Source organism: Mastigoproctus giganteus, chromosome 6 (genome assembly GCF_048544385.1).
Source record: "Mastigoproctus giganteus isolate SK-2022 chromosome 6, ASM4854438v1, whole genome shotgun sequence".
NCBI lineage: Eukaryota > Metazoa > Arthropoda > Arachnida > Uropygi > Thelyphonidae > Mastigoproctus > Mastigoproctus giganteus.
The window spans coordinates 140,233,846-140,259,095 of NC_143580.1; the positions used below are offsets into that span (position 1 = coordinate 140,233,846).

At 39.5% G+C, this 25,250-nt stretch overlaps 1 protein-coding gene across 1 annotated transcript in view; it reads left to right on the top strand.

Annotated features, from left to right (window-relative positions):
* LOC150084620 (uncharacterized) overlaps positions 1-25,250 on the top strand; it is a 582,065-nt gene that overhangs the window by 455,505 nt on the left and 101,310 nt on the right. Inside the window, exon 16 of the mRNA XM_090376306.1 lies at positions 21,189-21,277. Coding sequence (XP_090232432.1) covers positions 21,189-21,277 — 89 coding nt within the window. The remainder of the gene's footprint in view (positions 1-21,188; positions 21,278-25,250) is intronic.

The window sequence follows — 25,250 nt, forward strand, 5'->3', positions numbered from 1 at the left end:
GATGAACGGTAACGACAACAGATGAATTTGGCAGAATGAGGTAGAGAGATTTTAAGCCAGAGAAGATCGAAAAGAGGAGATTCCAAATTACCAAGTCTCTGACATGGAAATCGGAATGGACATATGCACGAGTACCACCTTTGAGGCGAAAGGAATCATACAGCGAATAATTTGGGCAACTGAGATGAGCAGTAGTTGAATCAACCAATAACTGAGATTCTGTCAGAAAAAGTACATGAGGTTTGGCAGACTGCAAGTGGAAATGGACATCGTTGAGATTAGAATTGAGACCACGTATATTTGTGAAATGAATTAGGAAGTGTTTGGGAGGTTTAGATCTTTTTGCAGATAAGCTTAAGATTGGATCTCGCTATGATGTTCATCATAACCTCAAAACTCATCAGTCATACGGCATGATGGAAGAGATGGGAAGGTTGACCAGAACTTAGCTCTGGAGACTAAACATGGGTTCCACCACTTCAAGCCTTCTATAAGCAAAGTGGTTGTATTGCACCGGTTGATGGGAGTCATCTGCCACCTAGTATTGCCTGATTACACAGAGTAGCGGCATTCCTCCATGTGGTGTGGGTGCCACACCTCGACCCCCTGCTTACGTTTGTTCTCACCTGGGTGGTCACCCATGGAGGTTATACCCAGGATTACTAACAGTCCCACCCTCATGAAGGTGCAAGCAGGGGATTTGGCTGTCACAGACCGTCTGGACTTCGCCGAAATTGGGTCCAATTGACTTGAATGTCACCCCGTATCAGTTCCATCAGTGTTTTAGACTCCCAGTTAGCAGTTACAGCTTGTCTGGCATATCTGAGTGAATGTCTGTGACAACATCAAGGACCAATGTCTGTAAAAAGATCTAAACCTCCCAAACACTTCCTTGTTTATTTCACAAATATATTTGGTCTCAGTTCCAATCTCAGTGATTTCCACTCCACTCCATTTCCACTTATGTATAGTCTGCCAAGCCCACTTACTTTTTCTGACAGAATCCCAATTATTAGTTTCCTCAGTCACTAGTCATCTCAATTGTCCTAATTATTTGCTGTATGTGCTTCAAAGGTAGTACTTGTGCTCTGATATTCCCTGTCAAAGACTTAGTAATTTGCAATCTTCTCTCTGCAGTCTTCTCTGGCTTCCTCTACTCAATTCTGTCAAATTTATCTGTTGCCTTTATCATTCTCCCAACTCCAATACTCACTTGGGATTATTATTTGTCATATAGTGCAAGGAAACCACAGGATTTTGTTTCACTGGCCAAAAAAAAACACAAATGGATAAGAAAATATAAATTATGTGCTTCCATCCTCACATAGGTAACTATTCAGAATTTATTGAGACTGTCAGTCTCAACTACCTGCGATGGAACCTTGTTCCAGCAATCAATGACCTGCTGGCTAATAGAAAACAATCTAGTCTAAACCTCTCCCCTGTGATTTGAATTTATTTCTCCTAGTTCTGTAATTCTTTATAACAGTAAAAATTCCACCTTCATTCATTCATTTTACTAACCCCCTCTGAGAGCCTTATAAACCTCAATCAGATCATCTCTGAGGTGCCTGGTTGCCAAGCTATATAGCTCACGTAATTGGAGTCTTTCCTTGTAGTTGCCCTTTTGCCGATCTCATGTGCAAGTTGCCTGTCTTTGGATTCTTTCAAGAAGGTTAATGTCTTTCTTCAGATGAATTTCCATACTTGAACACAGTTTTCCAAATGTAGTATTACAATTGCCTTATACAGTGGGATTATGACCTCCTTATCTATACAGGATAAGTTCGATGAATCAGCAATAGGAATGGGCTTTCCTGGCTGCCTGTTTCTGCCAATTTCTGTTTACAAAAATATGCTCAGAAAGATTCATATCTGCCCATATCATAACTCCCTGGTCCCTTTCTTCCTCTGCCTGTCTTTAATTCAACCCTACCAAGTGTATAATTTATTTTGGGGTTGCTATTTCCCCAAGCAACATTGCATTTTGCTGCATTAAAACATAGCCCACTTTCTGAAGTCTGTTGAAGTCATCCTGAAGTAGTGCTGCTTGGCTCTGGGAGAAGAAAACCACTCTCCCAGGGCTAAAAGGAGCAGTAATGGAAAACACAAAACAGTCTAGCCATGGATCTACTGATCCAGATGTAGATAGGCATGACCTAGATCATGACTTAAACCCATCCCATGCCAAGAGACAAAAAAAAGAAGGGACAGATTATTCTGCTCCTCTCTTTTTAATATTGCATTCCTCCACAGACCAACCACTGAGTAAGTTATCTCCATTTTTGATTCAGAAATGTCTCGAAAATGTGGCTGGCCCTCCAAAAATGGTTCGTCGATTAAGATCTGGAGATTTATTAGTGGAGATGAACGAACATAGACATGCAGAGAGACTCCTGAAAATTTCTACCTTTGGTGGAATTCCCACAAAGGTTACCCCACATGCCACCTTGAACTCCTCTAAAGGGGTAATATCAGAATGGGATCTCCTAAATGTATCGGAAGATGAACTTGTCCAGGAATTAAACAACCAAAATGTAATCCACGCCAAAAGAATTTTGATCAAAAGAGATGGAGAGCTTGTCCCTACTCGGACAGTTATACTGACTTTTAAAACACCAATTCTCCCCACAACTATAAAGGCTGGATACCTCAGATGTCATGTTAGACCATACATTCCCAATCCGGTACGGTGCTTCAAGTGCCAAAAATTTGGTCATTCACAAACGGTATGCAGAGGTGTAGTCACTTGTGCTGCTTGCGGTTCTAAAGAACACACACATACCGATTGTAACAAGGAAACTCAAAACTGTCCTAATTGCCATGGAAATCATTCTGCCTTCTCTAAGGACTGCGATCAATGGAAACGAGAGAAGAATATTCAGAAATATAAAATAGAGCATAAGGTGTCATATCAAGAGGCAAAAAAACAATTTACAACTCCTGTCAAATCATCTACGTATGCATCAATTACTCAACGACTACGCTCAATATCAACTCAAACTGACTGCTCAGTCCCTCCAAATATTTCTATATCTGGTTGGGCTAAATCAGTACTTTCTTCATCAAAGGAACACTCTCCCTCCAGATATGTAACAAAAGAAGTAAATACACCAGTAACAGTTCCTCCAGATAAGAATCCAAAACAGCAACAGAAAGAACAAATCAAGAGCTCTGAAAGAAGTGATAAATACAAACTCAGATCTGATACCATGGACATCGATGAAAAAGCAGGCGATGACGATACAATTCTTGAAATTCATCCAGAAGATGACATCGACACAGGCAGACCAGTATTCTCAAAGAAGGAAAAGGGGAAACTAGACAGGCGTAAGCAGACTACTTCACGGATGTTAGCAGACACCAGTTAAAACCAAACAATGAGTACAGTTATTCAGTGGAATTGCCGTGGGCTCCGTGGTAACGTAGATGACTTTTACGATCTATTAAGTAAATATAAGCCTGTTGCAGTGTGCCTTCAAGAAACCAATCTCACAAATACAGTGTCTATGACAATTAAACATTATACTATATATAGAAAAGATAGAAGTTCCTCTAACTCAGCTCATGGAGGAGTAGCAGTCATAGTGAACTCTGTAGTTCCCTGTAGACCTATCCCCATGCAAACATCTTTAGAGGCAGTTGCAGTTCGTGTCACCATTGGTATAACAGTAACATTAGTTTCGTTGTATCTATCGCCAAACCATTCATACAGCCTTGATGATTTAGATGATATAGTTAAGCAAATACCTGTTCCCTTTTGTATTATGGGTGACTGGAATGGCCATCACCCCCTATGGGGTTCCCAACATCTTGACTCTAGAGGACAGATAATAGAAAAATTTTTAGATAAACATAATCTAACTATTCTAAACACTGGTGATCACACATACATACACTCTCCATCTGGTTCAAGTTCAGCTATTGATCTTTCAATATGCTCCCCAACAATATTTCCTATCATAGACTGGACTGTTACTGACAACCCTTGTGGTAGCGATCACTTTCCTATCATCTGTACTTTTAGCTCAAGTTCTCCTCCCCAGAGAGAAATTAGGACAAGCTGGAAATTTGAAAAGGCTAACTGGACTAAATACCAGGAAATAGCTCGAATAGATACTGCCGTCATAACAACCCTCACAATTGATTCTGCAGTCAGGTATACTACACGAAAAATAATGAAAGCATCGGAGGCTGCTATTCCAAAATCTTCATCCAAAATCAGGCTTCATCCAAAAATGTGGTGGAATGAAGCATGTAACAATGCTAAAAAAGAAAGAAATAAGTACTGGAATCTGTTTCGAAAATATCCAACTACAGCCAACCTCCTACAGTTTAAGAGAGCCAGAGCTAAAGCTCGTCATATAAGACGAGAGAGTAAAAAAGAAGCATGGGCACGTTTCGCTTCCACCATAAACAGATCCACAGATACTTCTAAAATATGGAAAAAGATCAAACGAATTAATGGCAAATACACACAAACAATTTCTCCTATTCTACTCGTAAGAGGGAAGGAAATTTCTGAACCTCTGGAGATTGCCAATATCTTAGGTAATTCATTTGAAACACTTTCAGCTGTTGCCACATATGAACCAGCATTTCAATTGTTAAAATCCCGGACAGAAAAATACAAACTAAAATTTAATACTGCCGTCCCATATTCGTATAACCTACCTCTGACCATGATTGAATTGCGCAGTGCACTTTCCCAATTAAAGAATAGTGCTCCAGGCCCCGATGGAATTTTTTACACCATGATCTTTCATTTAAGTGAGGATTCATTAACTGCCCTATTACAACTGTATAACAGAATTTTTCTAGAGGAGTATTACCCTGCTAGCTGGTGCCATTCTTATGTGCTAGCTTTCCCGAAACCAGGAAAAGACCACACAGATCCCAGAAACTACCGCCCTATTTCTCTAACCAGTTGTCTGGGAAAAACATTAGAAAAAATAGTTAATGCTAGATTGACGTGGTTTCTAGAAACGGAAAACATTCTAAGTCCAAACCAACATGGCTTCCGGAGAAGAAGATCTACACTTGATCTCATTATCAAAGCAGAAACAAATATCCGGAACGCTTTCCTCAGAAACGAGCACCTAGTCATGATATGCGTTGACATAGAGAAAGCCTTCGATACAACTTGGCGATATGGGATTCTTCAGGACTTACATAAATGTGGACTTCGGGGTCATCTGCCGATATTCATTAAAAACTTTCTAGGCAATAGATCATTTCAAGTCCGATTCCATTCATCATTGTCTCGAGCATATGTACAAGAAGAGGGAGTTCCCCAAGGTTCAGTGTTGAGCGCTACACTCTTTGCCATTAGGATTGATGCCATAACCAAGTGTATACCTAATACAGTTGATGCATACCTATATGCTGACGATCTTGCCATCTCATGTCACTCTCAAAATATGCGACTAATTGAAAGACAACTACAAGGTACTATTAACAAAATAGTCTCTTGGGCCAAAAACAACGGATATCGACTTTCTAAACCAAAAACAACAGCAGTACACTTCTGTCGCAAACGTTCTTTACATCCTGATCCAGACCTACAGTTAGATTCTCATCGTATTACTTTCCAGCCTAGTATTAGATTCCTTGGTGTAATTTATGATAAAAAATTAAACTTCCTGGAGCATATAAAACATATCCGTACAAGTTGTCTTAGAAAACTAAATCTTCTGAGAGTAGTTTCCTCCATGTCATGGGGCGCAGATCGCTACATGTTGCTACAGCTATATCGATCGCTGATTAGATCCAGGTTAGACTACGGGTCTCCTGCATATGACTCGGCCAGACCGAGTGCACTTAAATGGCTCGATCCTGTACATCATAGTGCCCTACGAATTGCACTGGGGGCTTTTCGTACTTCACCAATCTTAAGTCTATATACCGAAGCCTATGAGCCACCGCTACATCTTCGACGACAAGTTCTGTTACTAAATTACGCAGCCAAAATCAGCAGTCTTCCACATCATCCCATATGGCAATATCTCTTTATACCCAAATGGAGTAAACTTTATGAAAGTAAACCACGGCTCAATAAACCATCTGGCATTAGGCTTCAAGCTCTTATCACAAGCTGGGGCCTGAATTTTACTAACATTCTTCAGGACACTAGCATGGAAACCCAGCCATGGCAAATGCCCCCGATACATATTGATAGACACTTTCAGCAATGGGGAAAGAATAACCTTCCAGATTCCAACATTAGACAAATTCATAAGACCCACTCCTCTGAGTTTAGCACTTTCATTCAAATATATACAGATGGATCCAAAATTGGTAGTAAAGTTGGTACCGCTGTAGTATTACCAAATATCACCATCTCCAGACAGCTTCCGTCTGAATGCAGTACTTATACCTCAGAACTATACGGCATTGTTCTAGCTCTAGAGAATATCAAAGAAGAGTCGTGTACCAAATCCATCATATATACGGACTCATTGAGTGCTGTTAATTCTCTACAGCGTCAATTCTTCCCTAGTCATCCGCTGGTACAAAAAATTTGGGCACAGCTACTAGAACTTCACGGACATGGACAGCTAGTAATATTTTGTTGGATCCCTGGACACGCTGGAATACTAGGAAACGAGCAGGCAGATCTAGCTGCTAAATGTGCTACAAATGTGATACCATCTAATTTCAGGACTCCTTATATTGACCATAAATCCATTATCAAACAGATGTATAAACAACAGTGGACACGCATGTGGCAAGGTCAAGCAAATAATAAACTTCTTGAAATCAAGAGAGAACCCAAGCAATGGCAATCCAGTCTGAGACGAAACAGAAAAGAAGAAACCATCCTAGCCAGATTACGCATTGGTCATACATTCCTCACACATAGCTACCTACTAACAAACGATGATCCTCCACAATGCAGCAACTGCTTATGTTCACTAACAGTAAAACATATCATCCTGGAATGCCCGCTATATCTGCAAGAACGGAAATCTGCTTTCTTCTCTCATTTTCATAACTCCAGCCGGTTATCATTACAGAATGTTCTAGGAGATCGTGAGGACATGAATGACATTTTTCTCTTTCTAAAATTGATAAATAAATATCACAATATATGAACCATATCATGTGTAAGACAAACTAAGAAGATATTAGACAGTAACCAGTGCATTATAGCCTAAGTTGCTGATGCACCAACAAATTTAACAACAACAGTGCTGCTTGGCAGTAATCATTAACAACTCTACCAATCTTTATGTTGTCTGCAAATTTTGACATCATGCCTTCTATCCATTCATCAATGTTGTTTATGAAAATCAAACAACAGGGTTTTATTCATTTATTTATTTTATTTATTTATTGTACATGGCAGTCCCAACCAGCTTTCCTGGCATCCCTGCCACTAATCACAATACTGTACAGATATTTACAGACTTACATCATTAATTCCCGCTCCATTACAAGGTATTAAAGTTCTGCACTTATGTTTAGATTTCTAAACATACCACAAGACACGTTTAGAAATCTTGTAGCATCCATGCCTCGCCGAGTACAAGCTGTTTTGGCTGCATGTGGAGGACCAACATCATATTAGGTATTGGTCATAATGTTTTGGCTCATCGGTGTACCTCACACAGGTGACGCATACCTGTATGCAGACAACCTTACCATCTCGTGTCATTCTCGAAATATGCAACTAATCAAAAGGAAACTACAAGGCACCATTAATAGAATAGTCTGTTGGGCCAAGAACAATGGATATAGACTTTCTAAACCAAAAACAACTGCAGTACACTTCTGTTGTGAATGCTTTAGGTCCTAATCCAGACCTTCAGTTAGATTCTCATCATATTACTTTCTGGCTTAGTATAGTATTAAGTTTCTTTGTTTAATACTTCATAAAAAAACTAAACTATATATTTGTGCCAGTTGTCTAAGGAAATGATCTTCTATGTCATGGTGTGCAGATTGTTATATGTTGCTATCTATCCCTCACTAATCGGATCACGATAAGACTACAGATCTCCTACATATGCCTCAGCAAGGCCAGGCGTACTGAAATGGCTTGATCCTGTACATCATAGTGCATTATGAGTTGTACTGGGAGCCGTTCACACATCTCCAATTTTAAGTCTCTGTATGGAAGCCTATGAACTTCTGCTACAACTTCGACAATTTCTGCTACTAAATTATGCAGCCTTGCACACCACCCCATGTGGTAATATCCCTTCATGCCAAAATAGGGACACCTCTATCAAACTAAACCAGGGCTCAATAAATCGTCTGGCATTAGACTTCAAGCTCTAAACACAGGGAGCCTGAACTTGACTAACATACTTCACGATGGAAACCCATTCACAGCAAATGCCTTAATACATATTGATAGACATTTTCAGTAATGGGGAAGAATAATCTTCCAGATATCAACATTAGGCAATTATCTATAGCTCACTCCACAAATTTAGAAGTTTAATTCAGCTATAGATAGATGGATCCAAAACTGGTAGTAAAGTTGGATCAGCTGTAGCTCTGCTAAATGATCATCTCCAAACAGTTCTCCTCAGAATGCAGTACTAATACCTCAGAGTTATGTGGTATCCTACTAGCCTTAAGAGAATATAAAAAAAGCCTCATATATTCTGATTTGTTAAGTACTGTGAATGCTGTACAGTGTAAATCCTCCTCCAGTCATCCTCTGCTACAGATAATTTGGGCACAGTTAATAGAACTTCATGCACATGGTCAATTCATATTTTTTTTTTTTTTTTTTTGCTAGATCCCTGGATACGGTGGAATCCCAGGAAACAAGCAGCAGATTTAGCTGCCAAAGGTGCTTCAAATGCAATCTTACCAAATTTCCAGACTTCCCATGTATATATCCATTACTTTATAAGACCATTATACAATGGACCTATAAAGAAATGGATATGCACATGGGAAGAACAAACAAGTAATGAACTTTTTGAAATCAAGAAAGAAGCCAAATAATTAATGAAAGTAAACAGAAAGGAAGATGCCATTCTATCTAGATTGGGCATTGGTCATATATCTCACTCATAGTTACCTACTCACAAATGATGACACTCCACAGTGCAGTAACTGTTTATTCCATTATATCTAAGAGAGCAGAAAATTTCTTCCTCCTCACACCTTCATAATTTCAATCAATTAACACTACAGAGTATTCTAGAAAATCGACAGGACATGGATGACATTTTTGTTTTCCTAAAACTGATTAAAAAATATCACCTTATCTGAACCCCTGTCACTTGAAAAATAAACGAGTAATATGTAAGACAGCAGTTAGTGCATTATAGTCTGAGTTGCTCTTGCACCAACAAATTCAAATATACTGCACCATCCAGTTTGACAAGTCTTGCCTTGAACACACAGCATCCATTTTCTTGAATATCCACCACAAATATCTTCAAGTAATTCTCCAATAGGTCAAAGATAACTTAGTTAATTTCAATCCTTCTCAAACTCATTCCCATCTTATATCTTGCAAAAAGGAATCTACTGCTCCTGTGCATTTCTTCATTGACACTCAAATCTCTACACAAAATCTAAGGAAGTGCATCCAATTGATGTTGGTGGACAATGCAATGTTGAGTCTTTGGAAATCTTGACATAAGCACTGGAAAAGGAAAAATGAGAGTAGGTGTGCGTTATAGGCCTAATGAATCTGATGAGTATAGTGAGCAATTGTGCAGAGAAATAGAGTGCGCCAGTAAATCAGAATGTCTTATAATGGGGGATTTTAACTTTCGAGATATTGACTGGAACTTGTGGGTTGGTCATTCGCACACTAGCAAGATTTTTCTGGATTTATTGGATGACTGTTTTCTACAGCAGCATGTTCGAGAGGTAACCAGAGGGAGTAATACTCTTGATCTGATTATCAGCAGTGATTATTCATGCATTAAGAATTTGCAGATAAAGGAACCACTGGGTGACAGAGATCACAATGTACTGATGTGGAAATTACTTAATGTAACTATCATCGAGACTAAAGGGAAGGGCTTTTGCTTTCGTAAAGGTGACTACAGGGATCTCAGACAGTTTTTAAATTCTGTACAGTGGGATTAACTGATGATGTTACCATTGTTGAATTCTAATTGGGAAGCCTTCAGGTACTTAATTTTGGAGGCTACTAGGCTTTTCATTCCAACTAAGAAATACTGTTCGAGCTTTAGGCTTAATGGATGTCAGATGAATTAATTAGGCTCGTGGAGAGAAGAAAAATGTATGGGATACATATAAAGTGTCAGGTGACACAGAAACCTATGGCAGATATAAACTAGTCTGTAATCAAGTAACGAAGGAGGTTAGGCAGGTGAAGGTAGATTATCAGAAATCTTTGGCAAAGGATGCAAAGAAAAACAGCAAAAAGTTCTTTACTTATGTAAACTCTAGAAGGAAAGGGATGAATCAGATTGGACCACTTAACATAGATGAGTTGACTGTTAATGATCATTCTCAGGTAGCTGATAAACTTCATGCTGATAAACTTGATGAATGAGTTTTTGCATCTACATTCACACATGAGGAGTTATTCAATGAGGGGAGTGTCAGAACTTTATCAAACACTAACAGGGAGCAAACTGATTTTCTAATAACTGAGAGCAAAGTGGAGGAGAAATTGTTGAAGTTAAACATAAAAAAAAAAAGCCGGGAATTAGGGTTGAATTTGAAAGTGTCTGCAATTCTGCCCAGACACGATAGGAGGGAGTATATCATGAGAGCCTTGTCGATCAATTCAGCCCTGGAAAGATTGTGCAAGACTCAAGGGGTAGAATTTTTTTCAGTCTGGTCTGTACTTGTTAACAGGAAAGACTGCTTCTACAGGGATGGGATACCCTTAAATAGAAAAGGTGCAAGAATATTTGCTGATGCTATCGAGGCAGTGTTAGGTGGTTAGGAAAACTGCTAGCTTGGGGGGATACAGCGACTAATAGATTGACTAATAAAGTAATAGACTGGCAGAGGGGAAAGTGATTCTTGGACTGCTTCTATTGGAATGAGCAGCAGCCTGGAAAACAAGATGTAGGATATTTCAGAGACTGCTGGGAGTCATTGTGGTACAAGTAAACACATGGGTTGTGTTAGGGTAGCTAGGAATAGGTACAGGTGCATGTATACTTGCGTGTACAGCAATGCTAGGAGTTTGGTAAATAAATTTGATCAATTTGAGGTATTGCTCAAAACATCAAAGGCAGATATTGTTGGGATATCAGAGACGTGGTGTTACACAGATATCAGAAATGCAGAACTGGAATTTGGGGAGTACAATGTGTACAGAAAGGATAGACAGGACAGAAAAGGAGGAGGAGTTATGCTATTAGTTAAGAAACACACAAAATCCAAGGAACTGAAGTAATCGACATCGCTGGACAGTGCAGTGCCGACACAGTTTGGTGTGACATAAGCATTGGGAGATCAAAATTGAGAGTACGAGTGTGCTATAGGCCTAATGACTCTGATGAGTATAATAAGCAACTGTACAGGGAAATAGAGTGGGCCAGTAAATCAGAGAGTTTTATAATGGGGGATTTTAATTTCCCAGATATTGACTGGAATTTGTGGGTTGGTCACTCACACACTAGCAAGGCTTTTGTGGATTTATTGGATGATTGTTTTCTACATCAGCATGTTCGGGAGGCAACTAGAATGAGTAATACTCTTGATCTGATTATCAGTAGTGATTCTTCATGCATTAAGAATTTGCAGATAAAGGAACCACTAGGTTGCAGTGATCACAGTGTGCTGAAGTGGGATTTACTGAAAGAGGTAACTACCATCAGGGGTAAACGGAAGAGTTTTTGCTTTCGTAAAGGTGACTACGATGGTCTGAGACAGTATTTAAATTCTATACAGTGGGACCAACTGATGATGTTACCAACAGCAAATTCAAAATGGGAAGCATTCAAAGAACTTATCTTGGAAGCTACTAGGCTTTACATACCAACTAAGAAATATTGTTCAAGGTTTAGGCCTAAGTGGATGTCAGATGAACTAATGAGACATATGGCAGAGAAGAAAAATGCATGGGATACATATGAATTAATGGGTGACATGGAAGCCTGTGATAGATATAAGCTGGTCTGTAACCAAGTCACAAAGGAGATTAGGCAGGCAAAGGCAGATTATGAGAAATCCTTGGCAAAGGATGCAAAGAAAAACAGAAGAGAGTTCTTTACCTATGTAAACTCTAAAAGGAAAGGGATGAATCAGATTGGTCCACTGGATATTGATGGTTCAACTGTTGATGATCCTGCTCAGGTGGCTAACAAACTAAACGAGTATTTTGCATCTTCATTCACACATGAGGAGTTATTCAGGAAGGGGAATGCCAGAGGTGAAGTAAACTCTGGCAGTGAGCCAGATGATTTTGTAATAACTGAGAGGAAAGTGGAGAAGAAATTGTTGAGGATAAACATAAAAAAGGCACCTGGGGTGGATGGGATCTATCCAGTTATATTAAAGGAGGCAGCAAAGGAAGTAAGCAAACTGATAGCCATAATTATGAGAGCTTCTTTGGACTCAGGGGAGGTACCCATAGACTGGAGATGTGCAAATGTGACCCCAATTCACAAAGGATGATCAAAGGGCAACATAAATAATTATAGACCTATTAGTTTAACTTCTGTTCCAGGAAAATTAATGGAGGCACTGGTTAAAGAAGCACTGCAGGATCAGCTAGACAAGACTTCAGTTAAAGCTCAGACACAGCATGGTTTTGTAAAGTCTTGCCTGACCAATTTGATTGGATACTATGATGCGGTCACAAAGGAACTGGATGCAGGGAATAACTTTGATGATATATTTTTGGATCTTAGAAAGGTATTGGTATTGGTGTTTAAGGGCACAAGGGCAGCTAAGGCCAAAATGGTCCAGGTCCTATATTATTATCTTAAGTAATATAATGTGTTCCATTTTGGCATCAGAGGAATTCATATATATGTATTTGCTTCAGAAAGGTATAGAGTATAGCTAGGTTAGCACTATTGCCAATCATGTGGTTCTTGCAGTTGTGATTCAGAGTGGAAAGTACTTCTGAAATGGGAATAGTGAGGGCAATCTAAAAGTATATGCTTGACTGTAAGCGGTAGTGTACAATGCGTGCATCGAGGTGGGTCATCCCCCATGAGTAGAAACAAATGGGTTAGGTGTGTATGTCCAATCCTTAGTGTTACTAGTACAACTTCTTCCTGTCTGTTTTGTCTGAAGCTGGAAATCCATAATGCTGGTTCTTCTTTGATTTGGAGCAACTTGTTATTACTTTGTGCCTTCCATATTTCTGACCACTGAAACATACAGACTTTTTTTATATGGTACTTGGTAATTTGCTGGTGTTGTACTGTTTGGTTTTTTGGCTGCCTGATCTGCTCTCTCATTGCCTCTTAGAAAGGCTTTTGATAATGTTGCACATGGAAAACTGCTGCACAAATTGGAGCAGTGTGGCATTGGAGACAAATTGCTACTATGGATAAAGGGGTGGTTGGGGGGGGGGGGAAGAAGACAGAGAGTGGTAATCAATGGACACTGCTCATCGTGGACTACTGTTATTAGTGAAGTCCGTCAGGGTTCAGTGTTGGGTCCATTATTATTTTCTGTATTTATAAATGATATTGATGATGGTATATCAAGCTTAATGTCCAAGTTTGCAGACCATACAAAGGTTGGCAGGGTTGTTAAGGACACTACTGACGCTATGTGCTGCAACAGGATCTGGAAAGGTTGAACAGATGGGCTGAGAGGTGGCAAATGAAGTTTAACATTGACAAATGTAAAGTACTACATATGGGAAACAGCAACCACAGAGCAATGTATCAACTCTGTGGTACTACACTGACAGTGGTAGAGAATGAAAAGGACCTGGGGTTAATTGAATTGTGCAGGCAGATATGAAGTTCTCTGAGCAGTGCAGACGGGCTGCAAGAGTAGCTCATGGTGTCTTGTCAATGATATACAGGAATTTTTCTAGCAGGGATAAGGAGGTGATTATTCCCTTGTATAAGGCAATGGTCAGGCTGCACCTTGAATTCTGTATACAGGTCTGGAGGCCTCATTTCAAGAAGGATGTAGAGCTGCTGGAATGAGTACAGAGAAGGGCAACAAGATTGGTGAATGGAACAAAGGGTTGCTCTTATGAGGAAAGGCTTAAATTTTCCAAATTAGTGTCTGGAGACTAGGCACCAGCAAGGTGATCTGATAGAGGTGTATAAAGCTTTGAATGGTTTGAGCATGCTCAATATCGACGCGATTCTTCCTCTTGCTCAGAATAATCACCTGAGAGAGCATAAATTCAAATTGAGGAAAGACAGTTATAGGATAGATTTGCGAAAATTTGCCTTTAGCCAGCGGGTAGTTGATTGGTGAAATAGACTTTCATCTTTTGTTGTGGAAGTTGATAGCCTAAATTAAATTTAAGGCTCAGGATAGGTATTTGGAACGAACAGAGAGATGAAATGGTAGCGTGGTTTTTTTTTTTTTTTTTTTTTGGCTGATACGGCATAAGCTTGCTTTCTTGCATCATATGCCTCTACTAATGCTAATGCTAAGGCACCTGGGTTGGATGGGATCTATCCAGTTATGTATCATCAATTCACAAAGGGGTTCAAAAGGTTACTAACTATATACCTATTAGTGTAACTTGTGTTCTGGGGAAAATAATGGAATCACTGGTTAAAGAAGCATTGCAGGATCATCTAGGCAAGACTGTAGTAATAGTTAAGACACAGCATAGGTTTGTTAAAGGGAGGTCTTGTGCGACTAATTTGATTAGATACTATGATGTAGTCACAAAGGAACTGTATGCAAAGAATAACTTTGATATCATATATTTGGATCCTAGAAAAGCCTTTGATACTGTTGCACATGGAAGACTGCTGTACAAATTGGAGAGGAATGGCACTAAGGATAAGTTGCTACAATGGATAAAGGGATGGTTGAGTGGGAGATGACAGAGAGTGGTAATCAATGGACACTGCGCTTCGTGGTCAAATGTTATTAGTGTAGTTCTCCAAGATTTAATGTTGGGCCCATTGTTGTTTTGTATATTTATCAATGATATTGATGAAGGTATATCAGGCTTAATGTTGAAGTTTGCAGATGATACAAAGGTTGGCATGGTTGTTAACGAGTAAAGACAGTATACTACTGTACCTGGATCTAGATAAGTTGGAAAAATGGGCTGAGAAGTGGCAAGTGAAGTTTAACATTGACAAATGCAAAGTACTACATATGGGTAGCAATAACCGAAGACAAACGTACCAACTGTATGGTACTACACTCAGGGAAGTGGAAAGTGAAAAAGGCCTGCAGGTAATTGTGCAGCCAATATGAAGTTTGCTGAGCAGTTCAGAAGGGCTGCCAAGGTAGTTCATGTAGTCTTGTCAATGATATATAGGAATTTTTCTAGCAGGACAGACAGGTGATTATCCTGTTATGCAAGGCAATGGTCAGGCCAATCCTAGAGTACAGTGTACAGGTCTGGAGGCCTCATTTTAGGAAGGATGTAGAGTTCCTAGCACAAGTACAAAGAAGGGCAGCAAGAGTGTTGGGGGGAACAAAGGGGTGCTCTTATCAAGAAAGGCTTAAGTTCTGCAAATTGCAGTGCCTGGAGAGTTGGCACCTGAGGTGATCTGATTGAGGTGTATAAGGCCTTGAATGGGTTGAGCAAGCTGAATGCTGATGGGATTCAGATTAAGAACCTGAGGGAGAACAATTTCAAATTGAGGAAAGACAGTTGTAGAATAGATGTGCGGAAATTTTCCTTTAGCCAGCGGGTAGTTGATTAGTAGAACAGACTTCCATCTTTTGTTGTGGAAGTTGATAGCCTAAATAAATTTAAGACTAACTGGAGAGGCATTTGGAACGAATTGGAGGGGTGAAATGAGAGGGTTTTTTTTTTTTTTTTTGAATGATGCTGCATAAGCTTGCTTTCTTGTATCGTATACCTCTACTAATGCTAATATCTCTGTTAGGTTTTGCCCTGACTTCCAGTCTCTCTTAGCATTTGAGAGGCATATGATGCAATAAAGCAAGCTTATACAGCATCAGACAAAAAAAAAATTCCCATTTCGCACATCCATTTGTTCCAAAAGTTTGTCCAATTCTTCCTTGAATTTATTTGAGCTATCAACTTCCACGACAGATGGAAGTTTGTTCTGGCAATCAATCACCCGCTGGCTAAAGGCAAATTTCAACATATCTATTCTACAACTGTCTTTCCTCAGTTTGAATTTATGTCCCCTCAGGTGTGTACTCCAAGCAAGAGGAAGGATCCCATCAGCATTGAGCTTGCTCAGACCATTCAAGGCTTTATACACCTCTTTCAGATCACCTTGCAAGTGCCTAATCTCCAGACACTGCAGTTTGCAGTAAGCAGTATTGTAATAAACCTTTCTTGGTAAGAGCAACCCTTTGTTCTCCTCACCAATCTCATTGCTCTTCTCTGTACTCGTTTCAGCAGCTCTACATCCAGTGGCGGATTAAGGATAGTTGGGCCCCCTAGGCAAATTATACTTGGGGGCCCCCCCAAAAAGTAATAATAAAAAAAAATAATAAAAATTAAATATAAATTAGGTGGCAAATAAATGAAATTTTGTACTTTTGAATTTTTTGCTTAAATTTTTGCTTAAGTTAATCAAGATGTTTACTGAAAACATTAATCTATTTTAGAGCACTATAGGAAAATGTCTTGGCTTGGGGGCCCCCCAGGCACGTGCCTAATTGCCTTAATGGGTAATCCGCCACTGTCTACATCTTTCCTTAAATGAGGACTCCAGACCTGTATGTAATATTCAATGTGTAACCCGACCATTGTCTTATACAAAGGGATAATCACTTCCTTTTCCCTTCTAGCAAAATTCCTGTATATCATTGACAAGACTCCATGAGCTGCTCTGGCAGCCTATCTGTACTGCTCAGAAAACTTGATATCTGACTACACAATTACCCCCTAATTGCCTTAATGGGTAATCCGCCACTGTCTACATCTTTCCTTAAATGAGGACTCCAGACCTGTATGTAATATTCAATGTGTAACCAGACCTGTATGTAATATTCAATGTGTAATTGCCTTAATGGGTAATCCGCCACTGTCTACATCTTTCCTTAAATAAGGACTCCAGACCTGTATGTAATATTCAATGTGTAACCCGACCATTGTCTTATGCAAAGGGATAATCACTTCCTTTTCCCTTCTAGCAAAATTCCTGTATATCATTGACAAGACCCCATGAGCTGCTCTGGCAGCCTATCTGTACTGCTCAGAAAACGTGATATCTGACTACACAATTACCCCCAGATCTTTTTCATTCTTAACTACCACCAAAGAGTGTAGTACTGCACAGTTGGTACGTTATTCTGGGCTTACCAGTACCCGTATGCAGTACTTTGCATTTGTCAATGTTAAACTTCAGTTGCCATCTTTCAGCCCATCTGCCCAACTTTTCTAGATTCTGTTGCACTAATGTATTGTCATTAACAACCCTGCCAACCTTTGTATCATCGATAAACTTGTACATGAAGCCTGATATACTTCATCAATATCATTGATAAGTATAGAAAACAACAATAGGTCCAAAAAACTAAACCCCTGGAGGACTCCACTAATAACATTAATCCGTGAAGAGCAGTGTCCATTGATTTACCACTCTCACTTTTCCCTCTCAACCATCCCTTTATCCATAGCAGCAACTTGCCTTTAATGCTATACTGCTCCAATTTGTACATGTGTCAGTTACACTCAGGGTAGTGAAAAATGAAATGGGGTTAATTGTGCAGTTACATATGAAGTTGTCCAGGCAATGCAGACAGACTGCCAGGATTGCTCATGATGTTTTTTCTGTGATATATATATAGGAAGTTTGTTAACAGAGACAAGGAAGTAAACATATTATTATATAAGGCAATGGTTAGGCTGCATTTTGAGTACTGCATACTGGCTGGATACATCATTTTAGGAAGGATGTAGCTCTGCTGGAATTGGTGCAGAGAAGGGAAATGAGCTTGGCTGAAGCCACAAAAGGGTGGTCTTACCAATACAGACTTCAGTGCTGCAAATTTCAGCATCTGGAGGTTAGGCTTCTGTACGGTGATATGACTGAGGTGTTAAAGGCTTTGAATGGATTGAGCAAGGTCATTGCTGATGCTTTTCTTTCTCTTGCTCAGACTAATTACATGAGGGCATAAATTAAAATTGTGGAAGAATGATTGCAGAATGGATGTGTGGAGGTTTGCTTTTAGCCAGTACTGGTTGATTGTTGGAACAGACTTCCAGCTGGATATCATCATTCTTCTCTTCCTTTCTGATCCCCCCCCCTCTCTCAGGGTAACTTTGAAAGTTTTTTTTTTGGCTGGTGCAGCATAAGCCTCAGGCTTCCTTGCCCCATATGGCTAATAATAATAATAATATCTGCTGTTATGGAAGTGGGTAGTTTGGATAAATTCAGGGAAGAACTAGACAAATTATTTGTGTGGATGGACAAGTGATGGGGAGGGGATTTTTTTATAGCTGGTACTGTATAAGCTTTCTTTCTTGCATTTTGTCCATCTACTACTATTACTTACTTTACTTTACTTTATCCATGCCATTAGGGGTCAGAACCATGAATGGAATGCTTCCACTTAGTATGGTTGGCACAGTCTGCTGGACTGAGCCCTAGTTCCTGCATATCTTGCTGCACTCTTCTCACGATTGTTATCTTCAGCCTGCCTCTCCTTCTTCGACCTGGAACTTGGCAGCTAAGAACATGCTTGGTAATGTGGGTAAACTCGTGGCCCTGGATGTGTCCCCACCATCTAAGTCTGTTCTCCCTAATCTTCACAAAACAAGTTGATGGGTGCAGTTTTCATCTCCTGTCTCACATCTTACATTCTGCCTTCTATCTCTCAGGGTTATTCCCAAACTCCACCTTAGCATTCTCATTTCTGCTGACATTAAAGCCCGTTCTTATTTTCTTCTGACAGCCATATGGCTGTCAGAAGAAACATACATTACTACCTGTTTATGATTTCAGTTTAGTTGGCATCTTCTTGTCTTTAAAAACACCATTTCCTGCCACTTGGCCCATTCAGATTTTATTCAACTTCAGACATCCTGTTCACAGCTGCCATGTGTGTCTAGCACTGACCCGAGGTACTTGTAGTTGTTAACCCTATTAAGCTGTACATTGCCAATGCTGAAAGAGCCATCTCGATTGTCAAAGCACTCCATGTATGTCTTGTTTCTGTTGACTTTTAGGCCTTTCCGCTCTAGAACTGTTATCCATCTTTCTATCTTCTCTTGTGCTCTCTCTCTCTCTCTCTCTCTCTCTCTCTCTCTCTCGAATTGCTACTAAGCATGATATCATCTGCAAAGAGTAAACGTTCAGAGCCATTGCTCTGAATGTCTCTAGTTAGTGTAACCATTATGATGATGAATAGAAACGGGCTAAGGGGGCAGAGCAATGGTGTAGGTAGGCCTACATTAACAATGAAGGCATCACTAACTCCAGCTGCGCTACATACTCTAGTTCTACTATCCTGGTACATATCCCGGATAAGTTTGACATAGGTCTCAGAAACACACCTCTTCCTCAGACACTTCCACAGATGAGTCCTAGGTACTCTGTCATAAGCCATTTCTAGGTCTATGAAGGCTAAGTGGACAGCTTGTTCTCTCTCCCTACACTTCTCTTGCAGGACCTTTGCTGTAAATATTCCATTGGTAGTGCTTCTCCCCTTCATAAAGCCAAGCTGGTTCTTGGTAATCTGGTCTTGCAGTTTTAACTCTGTCTTCTTTCAATCACCCTCTCTAACCACTTCATTGTCTGGCTCATTAGTTTGATAGGTCTATAGTTGTTGCAGTCTTGTGTGTCTCCTTTCCTTTTATATATCGGTACTTTAAGACTCTCCCTCCAAGCATCTAGTACCTTGGCTGCTCTCATTATTTTATTCATTAGCCTCATCAAAAAATGGGACTTCTCTCTGTCCTAACCCCTTTGAAATTTTAATGGGTATCATGTGAGGCCCCTACCTTCCTTGACTTCATACTATGCAATGCTAGCAAAACTTCTTCCTCCTTTATATCCTCAACATCCTCATCATGGCTGTCTAGCTCCTGTTCTTCTCCAGCAATTATTTCACTATTCATGATCCCTTCGAAAAACTCTTTCCATCTCCTGTTTACATGTTCTGTTTTTGTAACAACCTTACCAGTCTGATCTTTTACTACTCTTATCGCTCTTATATCCTGCTGTTTGTTGAACTGTGATCTTGCAGTCTTGAATATCTTCAATTCCACTTCCTTAGTGTTCATACTATTATACTGTCCTTCCACAGCTCTGTACCTGGCTTTAGCTACTGCCTGTTTAGCTTGTCTTTTCTATTCCTTGTACCTATTCTTGTTTCATCAGTTCTGTCTCTCTTTTCCCTTTCTTTAAAAGCTATCTTCTTGTCCTTCAATGCCTTCTGAACCTCTTCACTCCACCACCAGGTTTCTCTATGCATTTTCTACTTCTACTACTATTAACATCATAAAATGTAAACAACACTTGTAATGGATACCACACATTTATTTTTGTTATTCCAACTTAGACTGACTTAGACTTTCATCAGCCATAGAGACCCAAATTAATCTGAACCTGCATAATCTGTCCCCGATTATTAAGGTTGCAGATTAATTGGGTCTTATTCTTATTTGTATGGTTGTTGTCATAGCTCTAATTATAGCAGGTCCGATGTCTGTATTAGTTTTTTGAAAAAAAAAAAATATATATATATATTTCTTATTAACTGGCCAATGGTACAATGTAACCTTTTAGTAGTAGTTTGAAGTAAGATAAAATTGTCATCATATGTAAAAACCAAAGAGAAGTAAATTATTATTAAGATTACTTTGTATTATATTGCCTGATCTCTTGCCTTTTTACGTTCCTTTCTTCACCAGAAAAAAAGCTTTTATTTTCTGATTTTTAACCCATGACACCACATCCATAGTGGGATATTGTAATTTAGTTGTGGATGTGTGCATCCTCCTATACATTTTCTTATTATTTTTTTTTCTTTGAAATAAAGATATTCTCTCTATATATATTTAAATGCCCTGATTATCCCTGATTCCAGTTTAATTTAGAAGATATCTTGATAAAGATAAGAATAAAAATGTAATTACTGTTTGTTCTCATTGGAGTGGTAAAAGACTTTTTTATTGTATTATTTAGAAAGTGATCGTTGGACAGCAGAAGAAATTGAAGCTTATCATCAGTCTCTAATTAGGTGTGACAAAGATTTTTTCAGCATTTCTAAGGAAGTAAGTTTATTGATGTTTTTTTTTTTTTTTTGTTAGTTGCTGGCGCATTCGCTTCTGTGGCCATAATGCACCTCCCAAAGTTTTTGCATTTTACTCTGATCCAAGCCCGAGGTGGGATTCGAACCTGCGACGTTGCCAGGCAAGCACTTTACCCACCTGGCTAGCGCAGTCAGCTTTATTGTTATCTTTGCATATATAAAACCAGATTACTTTGATCTCACAGGGAAGTGGAAGGGGTTCTGTGGAAATACAATGTTTTGATGCTCTTTGCATCAGAATATAGAGCTCAAGAAGCAGAATTAGAAACACATAGCACGTACGGGACCAGTGGATACACATGATCTCAAAAAAATCAGAATAAATACCAAATATATACTGATGTTCAAAGAAAGTGCATCACCTAGGAATTTAATATTTCTAACCCTTTTTCGCGATGGTATGTTACATTAATGACTAGCATCACAAATAGAAATATAAACAAAAGATATTTATTAATAGTTAAGGCAAAGCTAAGTAATATTTGACAGGTGCTCTCAAAAGCACCTGTCAAATATTACTGACAGCACATGCTTCTTGATTAGACCGGGGTTCGAGCCCGTGACCACCAAATACGGAGGATTCAGAAAGGTTAGGGAATGACCACTGCATATCCCTGGAGCAATATGGCCTTAGTTGCTAATGCTCCTAAAAACCAAATAACAACAACAACAATGAATTATGGCTTCCTGAAGTTCACGAAGGGTCTTTGGTTTCTTTCCGGCTACTGCAGATTCCACACGATGCCAACAGTTCTCTATAGGATTCAGGTCTGGGCTGTTTCATGGCCAGCTAAGAGTTGAAATGGACATATCTTCCAACCATTTTTTCACCAGTAACAAATGTAAACATGTTACTGTTGAACCTCTAATCCAGAAATGAAGCTAAAGTAACTACAGAAGTGCCTACTTACACTTTTTGCCTGATGACAAGGAGCAGAGTCGTCCTGAAAGATGCAGTTACTTGCCAGGTTGAAATGGTCTCTAATGGTTGCCAGAAATTTGCCTTCCAATATAGTCAGCTATCCATTGGCATTTATGGAACCTTTTATAAACTGCAGGTGACCTACTCCGCGATACAAAATGCTCCTCCATATCATTTGGCTGGTAGGGAATTTCACTGTAGACACCATACAGTCTGGATGGTGTAAGGAGCATGTCCATTTGACATGCTTCTTACACCAAATTAATCAGGCCATTTCATTTTTTGTGTGAGGAGGGGCTTCTTTTTAGGATGACGGGCTACAAGTCCATTTTTAAAGAGGTGTCTTCTGACTGTTACTGCGCTTGCTACCACTCCTCTATGTTCTTCCCATTGTCTTTTCATCTCAGAAAAAGAAGCTTTACAGTTTTTAAGGCATAAGTGCTTAAAAACATGGTCCTATTTTGATGTAGAGACTCATTTGCATCCGGTTCCTTTTTCCTATCAGCAGACCAGTATTCTTGAGTTTCGAAAGAAATCTGCTAACTGTAGACTGATTACAAGACACTATAAGCAATATGACCAGAAGAAAGAGTGCTATTGTTGCTTTACTCATGTAAAGCAACAATAGCACTCTTTCTTCATAGCATCAACTGCATGTAACTTGCCATCCTGACACAAGCAAGGAATGACTACAGCTCTTGCAGAGCATGCTTATATATCTAAGGAAATGTATCCAGTTGACATGGGTGGACAGTGCAATGTTGAGTCTGTTTGGTGTGACATAAACACTGGGAAAGGGAAAATGAGAGTAGGAGTATGTTATAGGTCTAATGACTCTGATAAGTACAATGAACGTTTGTTCAGAGAAATAGAATCGGCCAGTAAATCAGAATATCTTGTAATGGAGGATTTTAACTTTCCAGATATTGATAGGAACTTGTGAATTGGTCACTTGCACAGTAGCAATACTTTTGTGGATTTATTGGGGGATTGTTTTCTACAACAACTTGTTTGAGGGACAACCAGAGGAAGTAATACCCTTCATCTGATTATCAGCAGTGATTATTCATGCATTAAGAATTTGCAGATAGAAGAACAACTAGGTGACAGTGATCACAGTGTACTGATTGGGATTTACTTAAAGATGTAAATACCATCAAGGGTAAAGGGAAGGGTTTTTGTTTCATTAAGGTGACTACAGTGCTCTCAGACAGTTTTGAAATTCTATACAGGGGGATCAATTGATGATATTACCAACTGTGAATTCTAAATGGGAAGCCTTGAGAGACTTCATCTTGGAGGTTACTAGGCTTTTCATACCAACTAAGAAATACTGTTCAAGGTTCAGGCCTAAATGAATGTCTGAGGCAGAGAAGAAAAATGCATAGAATGCATATAAATTATGAGGCGATACAGAAGCCTGTGGCAGATATAAGCTAGTCTGTAATCAAGTCACAAAGGAGGTTATGCAGGCGAAGGCAGATTATGAGAAATGTTTGGCAAAGGACACAAAGAAAAATAGCAGAGTTCTTTACTTATGTAAACTCTAGAAGGAAGGGGATGAATCAGATTGGTCTGCTTAACATAGATGGTTCAACTGTTGATGATCCTGTTCACCTAGCTGATAAACTGAATGAGTATTTTGCATCTACATTCACACATGAGGAGTTATTCAAGGAGGGGAATGCCAGACGTTTATCAAACTCTAACAGGGAGCTAAGTGATTTTGTAATAACTGAGAGCAAAGTGGAGGAGAAATTGCTGAAGTTAAACATAAAAAATGCACCTGGGGCAGATGGCATCTATCTAGTTATAATGAAGGAGGCAACAAGAAAAGTAAGCAAACCCTTTGCTGTAATTATAAGAGCGTCCAGAGTCAGGGGAGGTCCCCATGCACTGGAGATGTGCAAATGTATCCACAATTCACAAAGGGTGTTCAAAGGGTGACACAGATAACTATAGACCTGTTAGTTTAACTTCTGTTCTGGGTAAAATAATGGAATCACTGGTTAAAGGGATGATACAGGATCACCTAGACAAGACACCAATAATAACTCAGACACTGCATGGGTTTGTTAAGGGGAAGTCTTGTCTGACCAATTTGATTGGTTACTATGATGTGGTCACAAAGGAACTGGATGCAAAAAATATAATTTTGATATCATATCCTTGGATTTCAGGAAAGCTTTGATATCGTTGCACATGGAAGACTGCTGTACAAATTGGAGTGGTATGGCACTAATGGCAAGTTACTGCAATGGATAAAGAGGTGGTTGAGTGGGAGACGGCAGAGATGGTAATAAATGGACACTGCTCTATGTGGAGTAATGTTATTAGAGGAGTCCCCCAGGTTTCGGTGCTGGGCCCATTGTTGTTTTGTGTATTTATCAATGATATCGATGAAGGTATATCAGGCTTAATGTCCAAGTTTGCAGATGATACAAAGGTTGACAGGGTTGTTAATGACAGTAAAGACAGTATGCTACTGCAACAGGATCTAGAAAGGTTAGGCAGATGGGCTGAGAAGTGGCAACTGAAGTATATGGACTACTTTGCATTTGTCAGATTGACAAATGCAAAGTACTCCATATGGGTAGCAGTAACACAAGTGAAACATACCAACTATGTGGTACTACACTCGGGGATGTGGAGAATGAAAAAGACTTGTGGGGTAATTGTGCAGTCAGATATGAACTTCTCTGAGGAGTGTGCACAGGCTGCCAGAGCAGGTCATGGAGTTTTGTCAATGATATATAGGAATTTTGCTAGCAGAGACAAGGGGGGTGTTATCCCTTTGTATAACGCAGTGGTCAGGCCATACCTTGAGTACCGTATACAGGTCTGGAGGCCTCATTTTAGGAAGAATGTAGAGTTGCTAGAATGAGTATGGAGAAGGGCAACAAGATTGGTGAGAGGAACAAAGGGGTGCACTTACGAAGAAAGGCTTAAGTTCTGCAAGTTGCAGCATCTGGAGACTAGGCACCTACGAGGTGATCTGGTCGAGGTGTATAAG